The sequence below is a fragment of the Scomber japonicus genome, chromosome 24, assembly GCF_027409825.1.
Source record: "Scomber japonicus isolate fScoJap1 chromosome 24, fScoJap1.pri, whole genome shotgun sequence".
In the NCBI taxonomy this organism is placed as follows: Eukaryota; Metazoa; Chordata; class Actinopteri; order Scombriformes; family Scombridae; genus Scomber; species Scomber japonicus.
Window position 1 is genome coordinate 5777401 of NC_070601.1, and position 27592 is coordinate 5804992.

At 41.0% G+C, this 27592-nt stretch overlaps 1 protein-coding gene across 1 annotated transcript in view; it reads right to left on the reverse strand.

Annotated features, from left to right (window-relative positions):
* Positions 1–27592, reverse strand: part of LOC128354493 (nck-associated protein 5-like) — a 128850-nt gene that overhangs the window by 13673 nt on the left and 87585 nt on the right. The window contains exons 6-15 of the mRNA XM_053314718.1: positions 23656–23746; positions 19669–19854; positions 16223–16291; positions 14294–14332; positions 14007–14126; positions 8503–8607; positions 7333–7521; positions 3319–6926; positions 2610–2715; positions 1433–1520 (exon numbers count right to left, since the gene is read on the reverse strand). Of these exons, the coding sequence (XP_053170693.1) occupies positions 1433–1520; positions 2610–2715; positions 3319–6926; positions 7333–7521; positions 8503–8607; positions 14007–14126; positions 14294–14332; positions 16223–16291; positions 19669–19854; positions 23656–23746 (4601 nt within the window). The remainder of the gene's footprint in view (positions 1–1432; positions 1521–2609; positions 2716–3318; positions 6927–7332; positions 7522–8502; positions 8608–14006; positions 14127–14293; positions 14333–16222; positions 16292–19668; positions 19855–23655; positions 23747–27592) is intronic.

Genomic DNA, 27592 nt, shown 5'->3' on the forward strand with positions numbered 1-27592 from the left:
GGAAATGCTTAGCTGGCAGAATAACAAAAAGGCAGTGTGTGTATCCAAAACAATTAAGCATTTTAGTTTTGGTGCGGTACGTAACCCATCGTCAGCTCATTGTCATACTCCATGAAAAGTAGCTTAGACCATATTACTTATAAGCTAAACTTCAATTGAGGACACATTTCTGGTTAGATTAATACCAACAAGTGTAGTTTAATTATAAGAACTGGCTGATGTGAAGTTCAAGTCCTTTTAATTGGTTTCACAATCACTACAATGTGCAGTTTTTAGATATAAACAGTGCCAACTATGATGCAAAGCCACTTTACACTTTAACTTTTACAGCCAGTTACTAAAAGAAAAAATGCAAGATTGATTTATGATATTTTTTTAACAAGAAGTACTAAGTTTGTCTAGTTTAGGGCTACTTGGGGACATTCACTTATTTACACATCCTACTGATATGGAGCAATAGTACAGTAGCAATCATCCTGGGGAAAATATCCTGGCTTTTTAACAACAGAACAAAAAAACCCTTTGCTATATAGGAAGTTCATTTTTTTCCCAAGACTGTGGCCCCAAGTTATAAAAACAGGACCCTTTTCAACTTATCTCAATTCATGCTGGGCCGTGGCGCTATATTTCAAGGGATAAGTCAATATGACCTTTGAGATGGATCACTGTGACTGTGACAAAAACCCCCACTGACAACTGAGTGACAAACCCACTGTACTCCACATCCAGTAAAACAGCATTACACACTACGATGTAAGTCTGTCGCACTGCAACGATAACAATCATCATCCCGTCTCGCACAAAATGTTTGATGCATCTATTTTTTCACTTGCTTAGCTGCTCAGGCATTGTAAAATATCACCCTCGCACCTTGCACATCAATCACTTGACTAGATTGTCAACATGTTTTTTTTTGCAGCGGCTGCTATTTCCCCACAGTAATGGCAGTCTGGCAGCGTGGAGAATCAGTTGGCAAAGGAACTGAGCTGTCAATCACATCAGGAAATCACAACTGTAAAAAATGCGCTAATGCTCTGTTGCACTGGTTGATTCGTGACGGTTAGTGGCAGCTTCTTTTCGTAAGCCGCTTGGAAAACAACCGCACCGGATGAGGTAAACGGTAAATATGAAAATCGGTGGCTTAAAACAGACACCATGAACTTTTTGGAGCAGTAAAAAATAGAACATCAAAATGCAAGATGGTAAAAGAAACATTTCACACAAGAGAGGATCTGAGCAGCACTTTGATTAGATTGTAATGCAAATCATCTACTTTCTTTTATTATTTCATGGATGTATTTATAAATAATTGGTTTACCTGAATTTAGGCATCATTAGGATTTATTTCACAAAGTTTTGATTTCAAGTTTGGTGCATAATGACTCAGATTCCCTGTTTTTAGTGAAATGTTACTGTACAACCATAAGCTTACCTAGCATGTGGTCTTGACAAGCAGAGTCTGGGATGCGTCCCTCTTCATTTTCAGCCCTCAGGTTGATCTTCTGAGTCATTAGAAGGGTCTAAAAATTATGCAAAAAAATACATGATATTGACGTAAGTGTCTTTTTGAATACACTTCTACAAGTATACCCTTAAATTAAATAACATATATCATCCATATGAAAGTTCTTTAGAGGCAATTTACTGAAGAAAAAGTGAGAATGAGGAGGATCAGTCACAGCAGCTACAGATTCATGTATTTTATGACTTTCCAGATGAACAGACAAGCTTCTGGCATTGTGAAATATGTTTAAAGTTTTCCTCAGAAATAAGTAAGGTAATTGTCATACTTTGGTGCTGTACTTTAATTGGGTTATTTTGTGGATTTCGGGTGGTGCAAAAAGAGCTTATAGGTCATAAAGTGTCCCTCTTTTGTTGTAATTCTGTGGGGAGAAGATAGAGGGACAGCTTGGAGGATGGTATTAAATGGCCCCTTTGTCAAACTGAGTGCCTCCGATAAGGGGCTCTTCCATGTTATCGAAATCCCACATCATCTGGATTAAATTTCCTACATTATGCAGTGAGACCCTCTTTTTGTCATTCTCTTCCTCTATTCAGCTCACTTCTTTTACTTTCATTTTTTCTTTCACCCTCTCCATCATTTTATGGTCTTTTGACTGACACATTATAAAGGATACAATCTACAAGGTCATAATTTGAGCCTTTTGCTAACAAAGTGCACTGAAGTAAGGTTTTTTTTTTGTTGTTGTTTTTTGAAAAAAATGAAGCCACTGAGAAAAAGCCTGATTCAATTTTGTATTACATGCATGACTTGATAACTGTGTCTGCATGAGATATAGTTTTAAAAACCTTGTGAAAACAACAACAGCATCGGCTCGGGTAAATGATGAAAAAGTGGGCGATGAATTGTAAGCTGAGTCAGAACACAATGTGAATCAATAGCGAGCCTTCAGGGGATATGATGTTGAAGAGGCGGCTTTGTTGTGGATGTGCGTGCGAGCATGTACATATTGCACAAGTGTGAAAGCCTGTGGGAATTTGCATGTATGTGTGTGTTAGAGGCAAACATGGGGAGCTCGACAAAGACGCTACAGAGTTAAAGTTAAAGTCAGTGGAGTTCTAGTATGGTGGTGTGTTTGCTCACTTACAGCCGTATCTGGACAAATCTCCATATCTCCCTTCATTTCGCTGTGTTTCTTGGGTGTAGAGATCCCAGGTGGTGATGCAGCCACAAAGTTGCCCTTCACAGCGGTCCTGCGAGGAGATAAGATTTGATCTGTTTTTTATGTCTGTGTGCTCAGTTCCTTATTTATGAACTCAGTTGATAGAAAATGAACCAGCTGATAAATTGCATTGACCTGCGCTTTCTCCTTCATGAATGTGCACGCAGAGATACATACGGCAGAAATAAACACACAGAAATGCCACCGCTGTTCATAAACCTTTGCGATGTGCTCCCTCATAAGTGATTGTTTGCAAGTACTTTGGATAAGAATCTGTCAGATGTGATTTGAAGTAGCGAATCAATGAAGTGAAGGCTTTGAAATGTGGAGGTTTTCTGGCTTGAAGATACTTGGAGTGTGCCGACTATGTGTCTGGATGCTCGTCCAAGAACTGGTAATGCTCACTGGAGTGGAGTCATAACTCAAACAGACAGCTGCTGTTTATCAGTTTCTCTGAACACAGGTTTAATGCAGGGATGCTTCATGTTTAATTTAACTGAACAAACAATTTGTTTTAAAGTGGCGATTCACTGGATAGAAAGACAACTCTGATAAGGCAGTGACAGGAAGTAATCAGCATCATAGCATTTGATCAATGAAGGATCATTCTTGATTTTCTTGATGATTTACCCACCTGCCAAGAAGCTCTTTCACAAACTGGTCTTTGCCGATAAAGGCTGTTGTACACTGGATCTGACTGGTTAGCTGACCCATCTGATTGTTGCAATGGTCCATGATGGAGCTCAGCTTGTTGTTCACCTCAGACAGATTCTGCGCCTCCTGACTGTCTTTCTGCTGGATATCATTTTTCTTTTTATCCTTCTTCTTGTCAGACTTCATCTGTTTGCCTCCAAGCACTGATCCAATCTTTAACTCTTTCCTCTCCTCTTTTCCCTTGGGGGATTCTGCTTTCTTACCAGTGAGAGCTGGAAGTTTGCTTTTACGGAAGCCAAACCAGTTTGCCAGTGAGGGGCCTGTCTTCTGTTTGGACTCACCAGCAGCGACCTTCTCCTGCTCTTGACATTTCTGCAGATTTTCTTCAATTCCCATCATGACTTTCTCTTCAATAGTGCAGACTGTTGGACTGATTTTTTTCTCCTCCATATCTGGGGGTTTAGTTGACGAGTCGGTCTGGGTTTTGACTTCTCTGCTAAAGTCTGACTCATTAGGGGTTGTTGCTATGCCTGCAGTCACTGGGTTATCTAAACTATATTCACAAGAGGATGGAGGTTGAAACTGTGGATGGGAGGCAACTTTTGCTGGCTTACGGATGTTCCTCAAACCAATCCTGTCACTGATCGGCAAGCTGCGCACCTCTTTTTGAGAGGGTGAGGTGACTGCATCCCCTTTCACTGTGCCCTGTGACCCCTCACCCTTGGAGTTTGATTTAGAAGTTCTTTCAGGGAGTATGTTGTGACTATTTGACCCTGTCATGCCTCCATAGTGGCTAAGCCTCGTCCTCGGGGAGTGAACAGGGCTCTCTGCTAACCCAACACTGGGAACTTCCAAGGAACTCTGTCTTGACAGAGAGTTCCCCCTTTCGCCTGAGTTAGTGATGATCTGAGTTCTGATTTTTCCCGGTCCATCCAGAGCATTGATGTTGGGCTTCTCCATGTAGTTGGTGCTGAAACTCTGGCTACGGGCTTTGGCCCCATTCATTCCCAAGGCCGGCTTTAGATGAGGTTTGGTAGTAACAGATATGGATCTAGAGAAAAGTTGACTACTCCTTTTCCCTTTATCAGAATCGTCCCCATCCTCTGGTAAAACAGCAGTGCATACTTCCTCTTCCAGTAACCTACACTGAACTTCACCTTTCCCCTCTGTAATGGACATATTGGGTGGTGAATCAATACTGTACACGGGCTGCAAGCTGTCACACTGGGTAGAAGCATTGGAAGTCACAGTCTCCTTGGAAACTAAGTTGATATGATCTTTCTCTTGCTTGCCTGGTATAGATGAACTATTTTTATGGCTGGGGGGAGATTTTAAAAATGCTTTAAACCCCATTGGGATACGAGTCTTTGAGGCTTTTTCCACTGAGTTAGGTGAAAGCATAACTGAACTGGGTGGGCTGACTACAGCTTTGCCATTTTGTGGCTCTGTTTTACCTTGAGGGGTGTCCTGAAGCGATATAGGTAAACCAACAGAGGTCTTCTGCACCGACTGAGGGACATTTTCATGGGTAGATCCTCTCTTATTTGCAAATGAGTTCTGAAGTGAGGACCCTCTGAGGGCACTGTAGGGAGGAGGGACATTCTTTGAGCTTTTAGGTGCATTTTCAGGTTCTGGAGCACACCCTGAGTTTGCAGAAGGGAGGTAGTCTTTCATGGTCATCCGCTTTGAAGTGCCTTTAGTAGGTGTCTGAGTCATGACGGGGGACTTTTGAAGGTGCTGACTGGTTTTGTCAACCAGTTTCTGAGGTGCAAGTGCAGTCCCGTAGCCTGCATCCAGGTCTAAACAGTCTTTATCCTTGATGGGTAGCGTAGCTTGCATATTTGGTACAAGTGAGGTGTGGTAACTTGGGGGAGGGCCCCTCACAGTGCTTGGTGTGGATGGTTGAGCCACCCCTATTTTATGTGCCTGAGGCGACCCTTCGTAATTTGGTCTGACCAGTAAGGAGGTGGTGCGGCCCGGGGGAGGAGGAGGAGAAGGGGACCTGAGTTTATTTTTCATGGTTTCACAGTGTTTGTCTCTGGTTGGCTGCTCGCCACTGTCAGCATACTCCAGGTGCCTCCTTGAGAGGCGTGGGGAACTGGAGGAAGAGCCCTTACTCCACTCTGGTCTGCTGGGGAGCTTGGAGTTTACTGCCTTTGGGCTTTGTGAGCTCTTGATGAACCTGGACAATTTAACTGTAGGGGAGGAGGGGGATTTCTCCTGACCAGAGGGTCCTGAGTTTCCACTGTTACTTGGTTCAGTGGTGGTGCCCTTAGACAGTCTCAGTGGGGATCCCGAAGATTTATTTTGACTGGGTATCTTTGAGCCACTGGACTTGGGACCAGCAGAGTCATTCATGGGAGGGATGGAATGGCCTTTATTAGCTCGGCTGCTCAGTGGTTTGATTAGTTTCCTTTGTGGGGTTAACTGCATTGACAACCTTTCTGCACTACTCTCCCTGCTATTGCTTGTTTTGCTAGTCTTGATCTGATATTCAGATGGCTTCTCCGGAGATTCAAGAACAGTATAGTTTCTTACATTTGCTGATTTTTGCCTTGTTGGTCTCTCTTGGTGTACTAGCTCTGCGTAATCAGCCACTACCTTGCTACTTGGAATATCTTTCCGAGCCCCAGCACCCGATGCAAGTTTCTGAGCACAAAGTTCAATAGGCTCTCCCTCTGCGTCAAATATTGCCAAGATGCTCTCCTCAGACTGAGTACATTTGGCACCTTTAGGCTCCTTAATTAGACTGAAAGGCCTTGGCCTGCCATCTGCAGACTGGGTGCGTCCCTGGTCCCTTCGTGAGCACTGGTGTGCAAGCAGTTTAGCCGCATCCCTGTACAGCCTCTTTGGGCCCCTCTCTGCTTGCTCTGCTGGCTTGCTGAAGGACATTCGGATGTCACTGGACTCAGAGTTGAGTTCCTCTGGATCATCCACGTCAGAGAGGTGATTGGGACCCTCTGCATCAGAAGGGATGAAACGCCGCGTGGGTAGTTTAGTAAAAGCTGATGGCCGCCCTCCCTCAGGGAGAAAACTGTTAATGAAGCTCATGAGTTTCTCAGGACGCTCTTTTGAGTCATAACCAGTGGGCTGTTTTGTAGTCACTGGGCCTGAGCTACTGTCTCCTCCACCTCCAACTCCACTGTACTGTATCCCCTCCCAGCTACATAAACTGTCTGAGATACTGTGGGAAAGCCTCTTGCAGTAAAACCAGTTGTCCTTGGTGGGGATGTTATCTGCACGGCTTGAATGTGCAAGTTCATCATCTGCGTCATCAGAATCATACGAGAACTTCTTGCCCCCAACAGCTAAAGTTCTACCCACTTGTGTAGGCTTGGACACCCCTTTGCTGCTGCTCTTGATACCCAGGGAGTAGATGCCCTCATTTGAGTTCATGCAGTCTTTGGAGCCTGACTTGGAGACCTTGGATGCTGACAACGACCTGTGTTTCCTCCTTTGTAGCTTTCTCAGACCCTCTAGTATGTGGCTCTCCTTGCGCCTTGTGGGCAGCTGCTCCTCCAGGGGGGCACAGATGTTACTAGGGGCTGAAGAACCCAAACTCAGCCTCTTCTCCCAGGTCAAAGATGACTGCACAGAAAAAAGAAAGAGGGGGTCAAGCACAGTATGTGGATACATGCATCCTGTTTGTCATGATCATAGTAGCTATAACTGTTCTGCCAAGATTTTAATTAATATAATTGCTGCCTGCAATGATACCATCATAGTGGCAACAACTATGCCTTTAATTATTTACTGGTTACAGATATCAGGACACATTTTATGTATCTTGAGCCCTATTATTGTACCTCATCAACCTGCCTCCATTTAAAGTTGTAGTCAGCACACTCTTAAATGAAGATTGGGGATTAATAAGGGTCTCATAAGACACAATAATAACCCTAAGAGTTCATTCAGTAACTAAAACATGGGTCCTGATGAGCTATCACTTGTTAATGTTTTGTGGAACTGCTGTCAAGCTTTATAGGGGATTTACCATTTTCCCACAGGAGCGTCCATCATTCCAGGTGTATGAGCCGCTGGAGAATTCACTGCATGCACTTGACAGGGACAACTCACTACTGCTACAGCTGCTGCGTGGGTATACAGGCGCTGGCACTGTCAGACTCAGCTGGCTCAGACATTTGGTCACAGGGAGACCTGACTTTCCATTCAACTGAACCTCCTATGGGATAAAAAAAAGACATGTGACATTCCAGTAGCATACATATTGAAGTGAAGATGCTGCAAAATAGCTGTTAAATTTGTAGGTTGAGTAATTGTTAAATATTCCTCTTTTATTCCTAAGTATTATCGAAATGTGTGAAGCTCTTCCTTTAACGTCAAAAGATTTTTGATGTGTAAGTTGTCAGGTAGTGTAGCATATCTAATTGCTATCTTCCTGTTAATTTTGTGATTAAAGGTATTTAACAGACTTGACAGGCCGATCATTATGGCAAAGTTTCCCGAAATTCCAAGTCACTGCACTATGCAAACTTAAAAAAATATATCAATCAAATGTTCATGTGCAGTCACCACAACTCAGCAGATGTTTCTCCAATTAGCATCTCACTGCAGAACATAGCTGTGACTATGCAAGTAGATTATTTAAAAAAGTTAGAGTAGAGAAGATAAGGAATAAGATATAGCCATGTCAATTTCTATTCCACTAATCTCATATACACAACCTATTTAAGGAGATGTGGTATTTTAGCACAGCTAGATAACAAGATGTTTTATAATTCACATCTCGGCCATTATTATTTCATTTACTTCCTCTTTCTCCCCTTTCATAGGACATACTGGAGTTTATCAGGTGGCATTCTCAAAGGGGTAAAAGGGTAAAATTCATTTTCTGTCCTTAATGCATAATTCATAAGATGACTAATGTACCACAGTGTCCCGTGGAGTCATTTTTACTGACGGTGAGTCTCAATCGATGGTTTTCTGGTAATATGACAAGGACTTATTCCTTTTAGTGACAAGTGATACTGCCAGCTCTTCCTGTTGAAAGCAGATGAAGGGTCACGGCTTTACATAGTTAGGTCTGTATTTTAATATCTTGTAATGATTGCTTGAGCAGGGGTCGGGGTGCAGTTATGGTACCTGTATGATTCATGGAGCTGAACAGAAAAAAAGGCTTCTTCATGTTTCCCATCAAACTTACATTGGAAGGAGAATCTGTATTCCTGGAAAGTAAGAAGGCCTTGCTTCTCTCTGGCTCCAGAAGCAGATCTGCCGCAGACAGATCCATGATTCGAGAGTGGAGTTTCTGAAAGGCAAAGGGACGGACACGCCACGGTGAGTTTTGACTACAGGGATTTCAGAAAATTCAAATGAGCCTGACTGTATGATCTCAGATTTATTAATAATTGTACAGTACATAACATAATCTGACATTTCTCTAAATGCACTGTTAATTCAAATTTTAATCAAATTTACTGCCTAAAATAATTTTCTTGATCAAATGCAGTAAACCTGTTTAATTATGAATGTCATACCTGAAAAACTGAATGAAATGAAAGTATTTATTTTACAGCATTTCAAACAACTGCACAGTATGAGGAATATTTTGCCGGCCTTACAAGTGCCCATCAGCTTCTCTCCACTGGTGCCATGCAGAGCCCTGATTCATACCCCTTGCCCAAAGTCATTAATGTCATTGGCTGGAGAAAGAAAAACTAATGTGAATAGGAAATAATTGCATCAGGGAGTAAGGGATTCCTTTGATTTTTTTTTTCAATTCATATGCTAGTCTGCAGTCTCTTCTGTTATTTAGCTCCTGTGCTTAAGCGGGAAGGATACAAAAACCAAATACATTTCCACGTATTAATCTCAGAACTTAATTACACTGGGTTCCCTGTGCTCAAATTAACTTAAACTGGAAATATGCTGTAACAAAACACTTGATCTTGTGCTGCATTTCCTGCCAAGGGTAAAACTACCGCTCACTCGGGTACATACACATGCATGTATTTCTGCCCTCTCATATATTTCAGTCTACCATCAAAATGTAATAAAAGTCATATCTAGTGAGAAAATTGCATGCTATCAAAAAAACAAAGTCACCTTCAGAAAATGGAAACGGCTTTAATTTTCCATTTGAAAATAAAAACTGGTAGATTCATCCACAGTTTTATTTGCCATCCCATAAAACTCCATGTTGTCTGTTTCTATTGACTTTTTGTGTGCTGTGAAAGATGTCCTCTGAACATTTTAGTGGAAAGTAAGAAAACAGAGCTCCTAATGATACCCAGACTTAACTGGTTCTTTTGTCTCCTGAGAACAAACAACATGCATCACTTCGCCTGTGGCCAAAACACAACCATCCTACGTATTTTTTTTTCTCTCTCTCTACAAATTTCAGCAAAACATCCAAAAGAAAGGCTTATTTTTGTGTAAGTGTAAGCTTGTGAATAAGCGTTCAAAAAGACTGACTTTTCACTGTCAGTGACTAGGTGGTAATGGTGCCATGGAAACAGATCAATGCCCACTTCCAATGCTTTTTTTCAGCCTACAGATAAAGATAGGCATTCTTTACTATCTTTCAAACTTATAAAACATCAAACCTGGCAAATGTAATGTTTTATATGGTTCAAACATTTCAGTCAAACTGTAGAGAGGATTTCTGTGCCTTTGCCTTGTGTTTATGTGTTTTAAAATGTATTATTTTAAAATCATATAAATATGCCAAGTATCATTTATGCATCCAAAATGTGCCTATCGCTTTTTAAGTGTTCAGGACCACAAAGATGGTCAGAGCAGAAATCACACTTTTACTAGTTTGAACTCAAAATGCCAGATAGCTTTTCATTCTGGTTTTAAAGTAATACAATTGTTCTGTTCTCTTGCTGCATCACTCGGTGTCAGTGCTATCCACATGGGATGGGAGTGGCTGAGGTGTCATGGGAGGCTCTGATCTTATCATAGGGTGCTGGATTTCAACTCCTCAGCATCCTCATCAAGCATTCAGTCGATAGTGTCACAGGGTCACGAGGGGGAAGACAGTCAAAGGGAATGGAAGATGACAAGGCTGCATGGATCTTGAACTTTTCTCAAGGTTCAAGGCCAAAATCAAAGTCAAAAATGTTAATTGTGAAATACCTTGGACTGTAATGTATTATGCAAATGTTGGCCTTTTATTAACTGTTAGTTCATGGCCGAGATAGTTTCATTAGTCTGGGAGCCGCGAGAGAAAACTGGTGTCTCTTTAGTTTTAGTTAGTTTTTTACTTGACAGCAGTAATGTTTCAGGATAATGAATATCAGCCCAGAATAGCAGTAATAGGCATCTTCCAAAAAAACAAAAAAACATCAGTATTGGCACCCTCTGTCAAAAACACACACACACAGGCACACAACAGCCGAGCAGACACAACACTCACACCAACAAAATGCTCACCTGCATGAACTGATCTATACAGCTGACTCATCACAGAGGCTTTTCCTAAAGCTGCAGCTCTGCACAGCCCACTAAACTACACCAGGAAAATGAAACAAAGTCTCTAATACCTCAGCATATCTTATCATTAAAATTGATTTACCACTATTCTTGAAAAGTGTCAAAATGTGTTTAAATTTGAGATTTCAAACCTTTAATTGATAGCTATGGCAGCAGCAAAGGTTTGACTGCACAACCTGCAAAATTGCATGAGCAGTAATGAGGTCATGACATTCAAGCTGTGTCCTTTGGGGCCATGAGGTAGCCTCAGAGACACTGAGTATTTGTCCCAGTAATGGGCATCTCAATTGCCACTTGCCTGTCATATTTGATAAGCAGCATAAGTGACAGGTACTGCACATCATTTCTTTTCCCTTAGCTTGGAAATACTGCATGCTTCGAGAAAGCAACTGTCATTTATGTGTGTTTTTTTTTAACAGTTAATGTCAGGTTTTTCTAAAATGAATATGTGGCACTTTTTGAACCAAATCAATTCAGCTGAAGGCAATAAAGGTGCACAACTGATGTAGTTACCATCAAAAGCATAATGGTTCTTTATCAGAGAAATTCAAGAAGCCCACAGGGAGGTAGAGAACATTTAATTACTGATAAGCAAAAGGTCCACAGCTAGATTGGAAATAGTACACTCGTATGGGTGATTAAGTCTCTCTATGCTTGAGGCTGGAAGAAAAATAATACATAAAAAACTCTTCCTGGGTAGTTTCATATTTTTTATTGGAAATACACGTAGAATGGATTAGAAAGCTTTACAGCTAACCAACTGTTAGCTCTAGGCTTATATTTAACAAACAGATTTAAGAGTGTTATTACTTTTCTGATCCAACTGCGAGAAAATGAAAATTATTTCCTTAAATGCACAGCTAATGCTTTACTAAAACACCCATTTATCACATTCAAGGCAATGATAGATGGATAGATATAGGATGTTTGAGGCTTCAGCGACACAGATAAATATAGATGTTTCTAACAGCTCTCTTACACATAACAGGAGAGCTCATAATGGACACACATGCTGAACAGCACGATCACGACATGATTGACTCTTAGAATGAATCACCAGTTTATAGTGTAAATGTCATTATCAAATAAGGCAAGTAAATACATTTCCAGTGGTAAAACCTACCCACTTAAAGGTTGCAGCAAAGTTCTGCGTCACTGTTTAGATGCCTCAACACTAAATTAAATACCCACACACGCACACATTACACAATTTATTTCCTTTTGACCTGCCGTACCATTATACTACCCACTGATATCTAATCTCCAACTTACATTTGTTTCTTTTCAGCTGAATCACATTTGAAAAGAAAGAAAAAGAGACCCAGACTGGCTGAATGTCAATGCGATATACAACTCTATCATATTTCAGAGTGCCTTAATTCACGTCTCCAGCCAGATTGCACCTCTTGGTCGCCACAGTGGTATCATCAATATCCCTCTTCAAGCTTTTTATATTGCAGTTTCACTTGACAATGTTCCAGCCTGTCCAATAATGGTGCTGGAAGCAGCTCAAACTGACAGAGAGCTTTACAACACACCCCAAGCCATACTATTTCCTTTTCCTCTCTCCTTTTCTTTATTCTATTTACTCCATATCTGCCTTTTCTTATTTCGCCCTTAGTTTTTCACTTCTACCCCCTTGTCCTCTTGGCGCTCTCTGCTATCTCATCTCTCTCAATTTTCAACCTCCTGTCCTTTCCTTCTTATCTACCCTTGCTTGCCTTCTCTCTTTTCATCATCATCGCTTCCCTTTCTCCCCCTCTTTATTCTCCTTCCCTTTCCTCTGGATGGACTGACAACTCTTTTCTCATTCGCTTTTCTTTTGGCAGCTTGCTATTTTCATATTGACAGTGAGGAGCCTCGCAGCAATTTACACAATTATGTGAAATCTTGCTTTCCGCACTGACCTTATAGCCCTGCAATACTATATCACTGTTGACAATAGATGGATAAACATACAGTAGCAGGTCCGTCTGTCTCATAATTACATCTTAAAAATCAAGCTGGAATGCACGCTAGGCACTTTTCTGAAAATTGATGTTTTCCAAGGGACCGAAGATGAACTGAGGCAATTTCCAGCCACCGATGAGACATCGACTGAGCAGAATGTCAGGTTTGTGTGGATATAAATACAGTCGTGGTTGTGTGATGGTTACAGAGAGACTAAATGGTTGCTGGTTCAAATTTGTGTTTTTCTGTAGGATGTGAAGGAGACAATTCTTCTCTTTATGTAGCCGATTATAGTTCTAGTGCAGGAAAATGCTGCTGGAGACATAAAATCATCACATTTTTATGCTGACTTGATGGTGGTGTTTCTTTTTTTTTTGGGGGGGCGGGGGGGGAGTGGGCGGCACCAGGGAGGATGCTGACTTTCTCTTGGGGAAATTTAAAAGGTTATGTTTGCCTTTTTACAACCTTTCTCAAATAGCTGATTTCACAGATACATTTAATATATGTCCTGTTGCACCAAAAAGGCTTTTAGTGCATATGTACCATCCACTTCACATATACAATCTCAATTTGAGGCAATATGCATGAAAAACAGACCAAAAATCAGCAAGGGAAATGTCTGTGCTTTAAGGCCTGTACTTCCTTTATATTTCAAAACAGAAAAACAGGCCAAACAACATCTTCTGAGGAGCGAAAAAAGATTGATGAAGATTGATGTATGGGAGGAACTTTGTTTTTTCCTTTAAAAAAAAAAAAAGAAAAATCAAAGTATTTACAGTCCTCTATGCAGCCTCCATCTTTGACTAAGACCCCAGAGCAGTTTAATAACAATTCAAATGAAAAACAACTTCAAATGCATGAGAATAAGCTCTCTGTTGTGTTTACAGGAGGAGGAGTTGCTGCTGCTGCAAGGGGCTGTGAGCAAGCACTGTATCATGCTATGGATAAACATGCACCATCTGTAGGACAGGGTGAAGTTAGTGGGTCTTCCAAGTTCAAACTAGCTTTTACAGTAGTTTTTCATAACTTTCTTCATCCATGTTTTCCATTCAGGTATCTGCCCGTCAAGAAAACACCTTGCCCAATGCTGATACTCTATTTTGTGTGAGTAAAAAAGATTTATAGTGCAGGGTTGGGTCAATGGAAGTATCATTCAGAGCAGCTCTCCCACTGAGAAACATGAACTCTGGCACGCCTGGAGTCTTTTCAATAATACTTATTCATGCTTTTAAAGGTTGTATTTTTGGGTGGGAGGAGTACCTGGAGAAGCAAGTCTGAGGCAGGCTTGATCCTCTGCTGGAACAAAATACTCAGAGCTCGATTCTGCTGCTCGAGGTCAAAGACTCGTGTACGCAGCTTCAGACATTCCTCTCTCAGATCCTGATAGAGAAGCAGAAAGAAAATCAGAAAATGCTGCTAAGTATAACATTATTAATGTATATTTTGACATATGTTTCAGTAGGTAGAACAATTATATAAAAAACAATGTAAGATTATTTAATACAGGTAATGTGATCTATGGAAAAAAAAAAGAATATGAGACAAACCTTCTGGGTGAGAAGAGCCTGCACAACTTGATTGGCAACCTAAAACAGACATGCCAAAAAAACAAAACAACAACCATTAAATCTTAATTTAGCATCTTTGGTACACTTATGACCCATACAGGCCTCTGTAGACAGCTTCTACACTGCTAACGCTGCACTTTGCAAGACTTCCCCAGCCAATTTACGTACAAGATGAATCATTACGAGTCAGTTTCTGATGCGTGTGCATGTGAGACTCTCTCTTACATCCATGACTGTGCAAATATTAACTGTCAGTTCCTAATGGTGGTATTGACAGTGCTGGGTTGCTGTAAAAGCAGAGGTGTGCATGGCTTAAGTGCTGTTGTGCCTGGGCCATGGTCTCTCAGCGTCTCACACCCGCCCGCACTCGAGACCACAACGCAGATGGAGAAGCGGCTCGAATTACCACCCATTGATTGCTCATTAATAGCGTGTGAAGCTACATCGGCTCTTTCGAATGCATCCGCTCCTGTTTATTGAATGAGGGAGAGAGTATGAGAGTAAATATGGTGAAATGAGCCCTGCTTCTGGAACCGCAAGTTACAGATCTGCCTCTTGTAAAATACCCCAGTGATCAAACAAAACCTGATTTAATGGTCTTGGACAGAGAATTTGAACTCTGACTGGAGGCACAGCATGACTTTGATATAAGTAATTAAACTACAAATGCCCACACGCTAAAGCAGCTGGTCCGACTTTGTAGGAAAGAAATAATCAGCCCTTCTGTTACAAAGCAAGCTTTAGATTTTTCACTGTTGCTGTGTGCAGTCGTTAGAGGGACACAGACAGCCTCGGTCATCAAAACAGGATCATTACCAGGCTTTCTGTTCACAAAAGTCGACCTCACAGGAAAATAGTTGACAAGTAAACACAACAAAGTCGAGCTGAGCCATCTTAGTGAGGGCAGGCGAGCAGAACGGAGGCGAGGACAATCCACCGAGGACACAAACTCTAATACAGCTATTTCACAAATTTCCTCAGTATCACTCAGTTTCAATCTTCCTCCTCACCCTCACCCTCTCCCTTTACTACCCCCCTACCCCCCTCCCCTACTCCTTCTCTCACCCGTCTTTCCCACCCTCTGGCAGATCTGCTCAGTCTGCTGAGCCGCTTGGTTCCAGGACAAATTAGCCAACTTGGCCCTGCTGGACATCCTTCCCTGTAGTGGAGCTCCCCTCCCTCCCTCCCTCCCACCCGGTGTGATTCAGCAAACAGGCACAGCCAAGAGCCAGGCTGTTTTATTCCCGTCATGTGGCCCCCTAAACAGCACTTATCAAGCTCTCACAAATAACCAGAGGGCACAAAATGTAAACCATTACTTCAGCAACACCAGTTCACCTCCGGTTAAGGCTATTAAAGAGCTTTTTAATCTGTTTATTACCAAATTAACACCGGCTACGTTGGTATTGGTATGAAGGCGGTGCATTTGTGAGGCTAGTGCATGACTTATTATTACACTACAGGAGTTTAAAAAGCATGAAAAATTACAAGCATCAAGTTTCCCAGAAAAGTTTTTGTGGTTTAACTAAATCATGCATTAGGGAGGTGATATTAAAGATTAGCTTAGAACAGCTAGAACATGTCAGCTTCTTTATTACCATGAGAGATGGGAGATTTTAATGCCTGAAAAATATGAGACACTGCTTCCTAAATGAATTGTTATTATCAACAATTCACCCCCGCCTCCCTCAGAGCTGCGCCTGAAGTAAATTGCCAACTTGTTGGAAACACCCTGCGCTACACAGGACCTCATTAAAACCTTAATCTTAAGCTCTACACTACAACTCAATCTGTTCACAAGAAAACTACAACAAAAGACTTTCAAGGTAAGTAAAACATCTGTCGAGTCGTACGGCGCCCTTGAATGCGCCTTGGAGTGAGATGAGATAAACAACGTCCTGCACTCACCTCATCTAGACAGCGTTCATACTGCTCCCTCTGGTTCTCATTCTCCGAGGCCAAGGCAGAGTTCTTGTCCTGCAAAGAACACACACACACACATACATACAGTCAAACACATTCAGTGTCAACGCAGCACAAAGCCTGCTGAGCCTTTAGTTACATTTGATGCAACAACACAACATCGATGGAGACACGAGTAGCAATCAAGCTGAACCGCAGCTAAGAGGGGACTAACCTTACAAAGGTCATATGTCAAAGCTGAATCGGGATGGCCAATAAAAAATTTACGAAGTACCACACAGAAAAAGGTCAAGGGGATGGAAGTTATGATGCTGAACTTTGGCGCGGCAGCTAGCCATTTGGAGTTTGGACCTAATAAGAATATCCTCTTCACTTGCCAAGTGATGAGGCAGTGCCCTATTGATCTCCGGGAGTTTCCAATTTGTCTGAGGCAGGCAGCATATTAGGAGCTGTCAGCCGGCCCTGCTTCTCTCACCCTTTGCCCTTTAGTAGCAACTACCAGTCCCTTGATGAAAACATGGGAACCATAATTACAACTCAAAACATTCCAGCTGTGCCATCGAGGAAGAAACACTAACTAATTAAAGCCTCGAAGCCTAGAACGTAGTTATGGGCGCAAATGTAATGAATGACCCAAGTAATTAAGAAAGGCTTGTTTGTTGGTTTGTGAGTGTAATTTCTATTTTTTTTTTTAGAAGATGCATTTGTATTTGTAACATGTAATTAAAACTTTCTTGCATAAAATCTGCATTTAATTTGTGCTACACATACACAAGAGCCATTTATTCTAGCTGAAGAAGCTTTATGAGGTTTTATCAGGATGCCACTTGAGAGTGTTTTGTTACCTCATCCCTGATATAAATGTTTTACTGCTGCTTTATTCAGTGAAACACAAGCCTTTAAGTGTTGAAATGGGAATCCAAATGTCATCTGAACTTTATTTCAATATCTGCTGTAACATTATTCTGTACATTCCTTGAAACCTTGAAATAAAGTGTGTTCTTGGTTAACAGACATATCATATAGAAAGACAGGCATGTGATATGTACGTTTGTGTTCACAGGCAATAGACTTCCATGTCATCTTGCAGCTGTCAAGTGACTGGCAATAATACGCACACTGATATGGAAACAAGCAACAAGCAGAGAAATGCTGTTTAATTTCAAAGCAACGATAAAAAAAAAAAAGTGAGACTTGAACATAACCGTGTTTACTGTGATGGATTATGTCGCTCTGGGATTTTTTCCAGCTTGTGCACGTTGTTAGTCATGGTGCACAAGAATGAATGGCAGCGAATTGACAAGGGAGAGAGAAGGAAGCTCTGATTTCTCCACCACTGGGGAAAATGGCTAAGAAGAGGAGGATAACGGGCAATAGGCAGAAATAAACAAGAAGGAGAAAAAAATGTTGGTATTGAGACTTTGAATCCTAACTGTATTATAAATCAATAAGTTTGTGTATAATGCTCTTTGAGTCTCAAGATATTGATTCTGAGTCCACCCATTCAAACCAGACAGTCCTGCTCTCATACTATGTAGTACTTGTATATAAATATGGCAGCTGCTCAGAATTGGCAGACTACTGTATGTATCTTAGTGACCCTGTAATACCCCAATATTTTAAAATACTATAAGCTGTTCTTTAAAGCTGCAGCTCAAAACACAACATATGCTATATTATCTTTATCTTTATTTAAATGGCAATGCAACCTGATTAATCCAAGACTAATATTCACTCTACTCTTCTTATTTGGCTCTTAAGCTGCTAGATGTTCAGTTTTGTTGTCCAACAGCTACTTTTCTATCTTTGTCTGTCTTCTGTTTGAAGCTGGGAAGGTAACATACTGTGGGTTTATCAGAGCTTTTTTTTACTAAAAAAACACCGGTCTGCTATGGGAGCAGAGTTTGTGAGTCTGAAAGCTAAAATAACAAGCTAAAAAGGCTACAAATGTCCACAGAGCTGAAGGCACCTGCAGAATTGGCCGATAATTGTTTGTCAGCAGTTTCATCAGATGGTGATATAAAAAAATATTGAGTGATGCAGCTTTAAAATAATCTTGCAGTAAACACCCTTTTCCACTTTTATGGGTAAAACAAGTCACCTCTTTCAGCTATGTTATATTTTTCTAAGCAATATGAATCAATATCAAGTTTTATTATACTTTATTGTGAATCCACTGAGGGGCACATGGGTAACTTTGACATTTACATTCTCATCACTTAACAGGTAAGATGACCGATGGGCATTTCTCCCAAAAATCTGGCTGTATTGGTTTAAGCCCCTGTTACAGGCCGCGTTGCGTGCCTGCCAAGTTAATGAACGGTATCAGTTGAGCTGGAGAGCCGGGCAGTGCTTACTTAGTGTCGGTGGAAGTTATGCACGGTGCAGGGCAGTGATGTATTGCCTCTGCTTTGCTCCTGCTGCTTTAGCCAGCGGTGCATCCATCATCCGTGGAGTGGAACGGAATAAAATGGCAGATAACTTTTGATAAAGTCATTAAAAATGTAATGTTTAGGTAATGCGGCTTCATCAGATGGATCACCAGGACAGGATGACCATACTTCCTGCCAGTCTCTGAAGATAACTTACAGCTGAGGAGCAACAGGCAATTATCTGCCACTTTGTTATAATGAGGGTTCCTTTTCTATTAGGGAGGCTTAAGTGTAATGATGGCATTTGCTTGCTTGCTCTTTCTTTTGAGCGTGACTTCTCTTTATGTACGCATACTCAAAGACACAAATCACTCTCAATTATAATGATTTTATTTCTAACATTTCTTGTTTTTCTGATATTAGTCTTACTTTTGAGATGGGGATGTCAGTCAGCTTCTTGAATATTGGCGTTATTTGTTTTACTGTGTGAAGATCGTATGACACACATTGTCCACTATATTAACATCAAGAAGCCACGTGGAGTCACTCAGGAAAGAGTAGGTAAGACTAGAGGCCTAATTTGATTAAGTATGAGTCTTTTAATTGCTGAGAAGATCTGTGAATGTGTGTGTCCAGTAGCTTCAGTGGGAAACAATCAACATGCTGCGCTCCTGCCTCGACTGTGGCTTGAGGCTTGTGGCGGAGTGCAGCTCAAATCCCAGACCACAGAGGAAAACAAACCGAAGCTAGAATACAGCCTGAGGCCCCTGCAGCGACTCTCTTAGGATGACTTTGCTCTCCAAACGAAGAAGACTGGAGAATTTGATGAGCTGTCATGCTTTCAGACACAACTCAGCAAGGACTCTCTGACAACTGGCAGACAGGCTGGCCACAAAGGATAGCCAGCGGTGGCTGGAAATGTGGAAGCGAAGAAGAATGTAGAGGCAGGAATGAAGGAGAACAAAGCAGAACAAAGGTAGGTGGAGGAAAAGGAAACAAAGGAAAAGTCAAAGCAGTAAAGGTAGAGAGAAAAAAGAAAAAGGGTGCTGTTGAAGTTACCTCCAGGGCCTTGAGACGCTCCAGAAGGAGCTTGGTTTTGTCTTTGTCCTCTTCTGCTTGGCTGGCATCAGGATCAGCATTCGCCGGCCCAGGCGGCCCAGGGTCTGGCTCCGTTTGAGTCGCCGGCAGGGAGCCGCTCTCTTCGGGCCCGTCGTGCTGTTTCTGCACTTCCTCTGAGAGTTTATCCTGACACACAGACAACGAGAGGAGGAGGTTAGAGGGAGAGAAAGTGAAAGAAGAAGGAGAAGAAAAGGAAAGGAGGGGGGGGGTTGGCAAGTTACAACCGGAGCAGATGGGAAGAAAACGTTCAAAAGAGAGGTATGACAAATGTTTGAAGGCAATACATGGTAGATGAAAACGGTTAAGGAGGCGTGAAAGGAAGAAATCAGAGAGACGGAGAGAGTGAAAAACGTTAGAGAGGAGTGTGATGGGAGAGAAGAAAGGAAGAAGAGCATCAGATGGGCAGATGGGACAAAAGGGAGGCATTTTCAACAACAGAGCTCCAAAACATCCCCTAATCCCTAATCATGTTTCACTTGTTTTCCAAAGAGTGGCAGTGACCTTGAGGACTCTCCCTCTTTACCCTCAGTGTGTTTCTGTGTCTTTGTCTGGCTTTGAAAATCTCTCTCAGTCCCTTTGCCAGCTATCTTTTTCTCTGTCACGTTTCACTTGTGGGGTTTTCTTTCTTTTTTTTGGTTTCTTGGCCTGGCATCTGCGATAATTGACTACTAGTAATAATTAGCTACTAATTAGACGCTATCTGGCTAGCACCGAACTGCAGAAAGACACACAATACGCTCTTTGTCACACTCAAGAGATTATTCATCTTTTATAGGGAATCTCTGAAGCCTCAACGTCATTATTTACTGACAGAGCATCTATCCACTGTATAAATGTGGTGAAAAATGATATTATTTGGTCATGACTAAAGTATATTTCTAACATTTGTGAGTTCCAGCTTCTTGAATGTGCAGATTTTCAGCTTTTATCTGTTTTACATCATTGTAAATTGAATATCTGCTGCCTTTGGGCAATTTCACAACGTCACCTTGGGCTGTGCCAAATCATGATGGGCATTTCTTACAATAATCTGGAAGTTTAAAGGCTGACCTTCTCGACTGGCGACCCCTAAAAAAATAAAGCGGTATCGGGTGGCTGGCGAGCGCTCACAGGTTGAATTTATTGATGAGTTTCAAGCACTTCAATAAAAAAGGTGATTTTCTCCTCTGAATCTCTCTGATTGTTTCATTTGAATAACTTTCAAGAGCGAGGATGAGAGAAAAGCCAGAACAATGGGTTTAAAATTTCACAGGGAGAACAATATTTTTCTTCTCCTGCTAGTTTTAATTAAAAATAGAAAACAAATAAACATCATTTATCCTAAATCCAGCTGGTCTGTATCATTCTTTAACAATTCTGTTTTAACAATAAAAGTATAATTGTACTAGAATGGGAGTTGGAATGACTTTGACATCTGCTTAGCAATACTAGCTTTTCTTCAAGTGACATCAGAGGTATTTAGTTATTAGAGTGTAATATATCATTGTGCACTTGTGTTACATTTTTCATTTTTACCTGACAGATAAATGTCAAAGCTGAGGATACTTATGGATAATGTGCTGGACAAAGTTGAGGTTTGTTGCACTGATTGATGGCTGCAACTCTGCTTTTATATCCATATGTAGCAGAGAACAAGCTGTCTCCCTCCCCTAATAGGAATTGGAAATAATGTCCTTCAGAGCACTTTGTTTTCAGCTTGATCCAATCTCCTTTAAACATATATTAGGTGTTCAATCTTGTTTGATTCCATCAGACAATTGTGTTCAAGGCAATACTTTATAGTCGTGTTTTTTAAGTTTGCTTTTGTTTGCCGGGGCTAGCCAGTGAAGGCTGAGGTTTGCTTTGAGAGACAGCTCATCAGACAGTGTTAAAGGGCCTTGGTAATAATCTCCACAGAGATGGTCTGGACTGGGAGAGGGGAGGGAACAGTGTCCCTCATGCTGCCCTTTCAAGTTATTGAGTTTGTCTGCTGAATACACAGAATACAGCTGCAGCAAGAACACTTCGCTGCATATAGGAACAGGGAATATCATAATAACTCTCCAAGTTTATTCTTTTTGACAGTGTCCATCCATTGCTGATAACAGGAGCAAACCACATACTATATATATATGGAAGTACAGAGATGTAAACCTCATTAGCCCCTTTAAAATCAGGTTTGTGCCCCATTTTATCAGCTTAGAGTTAATATTAGATCAACAGATGGGTGATTTGTAAGCACTTTATGGACCCTTCAGATAAAGTTGAGGCATCAGCAATATTGAGGTAAAGTTTAGAAACTAGAACATGTTATTAGTTAACAGTTAGTGCTGAAAGAATTAATTGATAGACAGAAATTTACAACAAAATTGATGATCAGTTCATTGGGTTTTTAGGCTATTAAACATGGCCAAAGTTCCAAGGCTTGAGATGTAAAATCCTGTGAGACATAAGGGGACTCATCAGGACAGGAGACAGAGGCTGAACCGAGGATAAGAGCATAAGATAAAAAAGGTTTTTGAAGTGTAAATTATACAAAGATATTCAAGCAGAGCCCCAGAATATAAATATAGACCACAAAATGTGCAGAATATATCCCTTTAAATCGAGTAAATGGTGGTTCCATCTACAAAAGAATAAGAATAATGACTGCAAAATGCCCTTGTCTTCTGACCTCATTAATATGTAGAAAAGTATTGGTGGGGTAACCCTATTTTGTAGCAACAACATATGCCCATAAAACATTGTTATTACACCAAATAAAGGGGAAAACAAGTTTTATATGTTATACTGTATGAGCTATGCATGGACATATAATCCTTTTATTGGCCATTAAAAGCCATTCACAAAGAATGTAGAGTTAGTTATCTTACACAGTGACATTGCTTACAGTATGTTTTTGGGGTCAAACGCGTCATCAGTTCAAAGTCTCATAAAATTCTACACTTCACACTTTTTATCACTCCTGTCATAACTCTCCATGTAATTCGTTTATAGTTGGGGAACCTATAGGTGAAGGATTATTTAGTGTGCACAGAGTCATTATTTGCATATCAAGTCACTGGATTCATTATATTTCATAAGTCTGGGATGTCTCTTCTCACTTTTATAATATAGCGTTTGCACCTCAGGGCAACATACAGGCTATCACTGCTGCTAATCCCATGTTTCAATTCCACTTCTTTACTCACTGGAATGCACAAGCAGTAAAACAACTGACATATAGTCTTATGGTAGTCATTTTCTATTCTGCCTGCTTTTATTTGCACTAAACATTCAAAGATTACTTTTTCCCTGCCTCTATTTCTGTATTTTATTCACAATCATAAACGGATGTAGTCATTCATAAAGTCCCTATTTTTATGACATATTGGCTGGACTAGTGATGCCATTTTCTTCCATTCCCTGGAGGCATTTTTCACTCTTTTCAGCTGTTTGCAATAACATTGTTGCTGCTTTACAGACATTGTTGCACATCAATTAAGCAGTAAAAATGCTGAACAAATACTAGGTATAGATATAAACTGAATAACTTTTGTTCTGCGAGTGAATTATACCTCACTGATGATAGATAGACTGAGGCAACAGAATTTCGGCGCTGCAATGCCGTGTAAACATGGTGAGCTACAAATTGTGAAGTGCGACCCCAAAAGTGACCCCCACGCTTCAGAAATACACCGTATTACTTATTCCTTCTACTTCTCTGCTCAATCCCAGCAGCTATTTTTCTTATGTAACAGGGTCAGCAATGAGCAGTGGGAACTCTCACCTTGGCTCAGTCTAGCTTTATTCAACAATGTGGATCCCTGGGCTGGAAAATAGGAGTGAGATGCAAACTAAGATACCTATCCCCATAAAATGATTACTGAAATATTGGTAGATATAACTACAAAGTGATATATAATATTAACAGTAGTAAATAATTCATTTTATGTGATGCTTGTTTACCTTATAGGCCTTCATGATGTCCACTGTGTCCACAGCAGTCTGCTCCAGGACTCCCTGATTCTGCAGCAGCGACCGCACCGTCTCTTCCATCCTGCACACACACACACAACACATAACATCATCAATATATGCCATACAGTGTAATCAATCTCATAGTCACCTGGTTGTTCAACATTATACCAAAAGCAGTGTTTCTAGTGGAAAGTTTCACACCTCTTTCACCTCTTCCAACACCCAACAGGGTCCTGGAGTACACTGTTACGTCAATACAGCAAGGTGAGAAGTTCAACCACTAGAGGTCAACACAAACAAGATTTCCAGGGGCAGGTACTGTAAGCAACTCTTTAAACAGAAAAAGGGAAGTTAATGAAAGCATAAGTTATAATAGGTTATATTTGATTCTGGATATTTGGTGCACTAAATTTGACTCTTTCAAGTCTCACTTTCTCAAGATACTCAAGTAAGAGTTGTGGATTGCTCTGAATAACATTGTTTTTTTTTTAAAGGCATTGCTTTATAGCCAGCAGCAGAATAAGCCTGCCAGATCTCCCCATGCATGTTGCTCCAAGGTGTAGCAACCCTGATGCCAAGGTCCAAAACGTGCTTTGTTTTTAATCTCGACTGTAGAGCAGCCAAAATGAACTTGCCCAAGGACCTCTGGGTTATACTGGGTAAAATGTCTGAAATGATGTAATGCCAGAGTCATCAGTGCTTTCAACATGGTGAGTAGACTCAAAGGTACCACGATTAACACCCAATAATGGGATATATGGTCAAACTGTTTTGCAATTTCATGAGATGTCGGTGTTCACAAATGGATCATAGCATCCTTTAGTTGTTTTTCATATTTTCCATACAGACATACACACACACATACAAACGGGCCAACTGTGGAAATGAAAAAGCGAATGGGACTGAATCAGTGCCAGAGACACAAGATGGATGAGTGGTATTTTTTTGGACTGAATCCCAACTTCTGCTCAATTCACTATGTTGAGAACACTCTGTCCACATGACTAGATTGAGCACAGAAATGCGCAAACATACTGCTTACTGACTTATTGTGTGTGATTCTATAGGCCTGTGTCTGTATGCAGCCACATGTGTGTCTGGTGATGACTTGAATTAAGTGCAATCACTGCAGCAAACACCGAGCCAGTGACCTTGACCTTCAAGGCCCGGTCCGCTCAAAACAATACGCACTTCTAGTTTGTGCTGCTAACACTGCAGGCTGCATGCAAAACAGGTGCCAGAGAGTGCATGTGAAAATGCTTCTCCTTATTTCCATCTGAATAAGAGCCACATCTTTTTTCCCCCTCGAGCTGTAGTGCATACTTTGACCCAACATACAGTCACTCTCTGATTCTGTAAAAATAATAATAATAATAATAAAACCACTGCACCAGATAAGCAATGTAAGAGGATCCCAGACACAGCTGGGATCGTGTAAGTCACAAATGATAAGATAAGAGCACAAGGTGGATGGGGAGTGACAGACAGCTATTGTTACAAAAAAGAGCATCTCGACAAAAGAAGGGCTTTGACATTGTCAGGTGGGAATCAGCTGAATTTCATGACATTTTCCTCCTGCCTTCTTTTACTGATTTGATTCACAGTGAGGTTAAAAAACCAAAGGAAGAGCTCATGTGTCTGAAGCTGAAATGACTGACTGACCCAAGTTATGCAGTAATTTACACTTGCATATCATTCACGTTAACACGGATTATCACCTCCTTGTCCAAATGAACAGATGACTCATGCACTTGTCAGTGTGTCAGAAGTCCTTGTGTTACTTGTCAAGCCACTTCAAGTGTGTGAGTCATACAAAAAGAAAGTTTAACTAACAAGTCAGAACCAGTCAGTATTCATGGGAATTAATATTTGCACACTATTATTACACACCATTAACTTTATGAGTCCAAACTGTTACCAACTAAAACCACAAATTCAAAATATGACTCATTTTATATGTTTGTTATCCCAGTATTTGTGTACTGTAGTTATGGTGATGCAAAAAGAGACACCTTTTTAATACAATATGGTGCAAAAAATACAATTTTGTTGCATCTGATACAAACCACAATGATTATCCTGACTTTACATTTTTTCAGTGTTTACATGCTTTGTCATAATTTCTTGGTAGTTCCCCACTGGGCAGCCCTGGAGATTCAGTACAGGCAGGCAGGGCAGAGGTGGACGGTGCTAGCCATGCCATCTGTCCAGGCTGTGCCATAAAGCCGACTGTAATCAGGCCTCTATAGCTGCTGAGTGAACAATCGAAGGAGCAGGCAGAGCAGAGAGGGTGGCAGATTGCTTCAGTTCCTGCTTTAAATGCTGGCCTTAATCAGCAACAACCTATAGAGCAAAGAGGACGTGACAAAGGCGGCTTTGGAGTAGAACGCTGACCCCGGGTCAAGGACTGAACGACAGGCATGATCAGCATGGCAAATAGGTAGAGCTTGTGGACTCAGGCAGGTGATGGTCTACAGATAGAGCCACAGTTTGTGACTTTTATGCATTGTCATTGCATTTAAGTCAGAAAGAGTCACAATTTGGGAAACAGGTCAAAAAAATGGTCTCTATTTTGCAGGGAATGTAATATACTTTGATCCAGACTGGCATGCAGACTGTTTTAAGTCTTTATCTTTATCTTATTTTTTAAAAAACAGATATGTGACTCAAATCTAATAGACAGACTGAGGCCACTACAAATTATACAAGACACACATCTCTTCAGGAATAAAAACTGCAAATAGAACAAATCCCACAAATTGTAGATGCAGGATAAATACGTAAATTACACCTGAGAAATGAGAAATAGCATAAATATCATGAGGCGAACCAACAGATGGAGTTGAAATTATTTGGTTGTGGCGCGCATATAAACACATACCAAATATGCCAGGAAAGTGATGAATGTAAAATCAAATGAATAGTATCAGCATTTGCTATTATAGCTAGCATGGCTATACACAGCCATACCTGCATAACTTCCAAACAAACTTCCCAACATCTTCGCTGTGACTGGCTGCAGTAAGGAACACTTTGATGCTGCTGTTTCCTCATGTTGTGGCTGGAGGGAAAGGAGGGGGAGGGAAAGGTCTGGATGTGGTACTTCAGCTGAGGGACTGCGGCTGTTTTGAGGGTTCTGTGGCATTCCTGCACACCTGAAAGAGACCCTTTGTGTTTCTAAACAGGTCCTGAGTGTCCTGGATCTAGAGCTAACCATGTTGCTTCCATTTAAGTTTGCTGTCATAGAAGGTACAGCTGTGTGGCATCTATTTAGACAGACTCTGGTCCTTTTGATGGCAAAGACAGAGCACTGAAAGACTTTGAACTTTGGTGGTGGTGCCGAGGGACTGGAATGACTCATTGTGGATAAAAACAATGAGCCCACTTGCAAACTTGCGACGAAGGTTTGGACAAAACATGAGAAACTAAATCTGTAACTGCCATTTTCAAAACAGCTCTTCAATAAAACATCTAAAAAGGACAGGCTGAGGAACATCCATTACTTAAACCATCGCAAATCTTTCTTGCTGCAGAGTGCAAGCATGAAAATGTGTCCTCCACACATTTTAAATGAGTAAATCCGTGTTTTTGAAGCAGCAATTTCTACAAAGACCAGGAAGGGACAAGTGTCCAGAAAAACATCCCATTAAATGAACAGTGTAATTTGTCATTACTATAAATACAGCCCACTAAAACCTATTTGCATGTGAGAGGGAGTCTGCTAAATGCATATGATGGATGGAATATAATGCTGCGATGACAGAGCATTACTTTAAATAAAAAACTCACTCTTGTTCAGTGTGATAGTGTGATTAATCTCAGAGTGCTTCCCAACGACCGACTGAAAACATCATTCAAGGAAGAGGAGAGGAAAGGAAGGACGTGTGTGTGTGTGTGTGTGTCTGCGCCAAAGGGGGCGTATGCA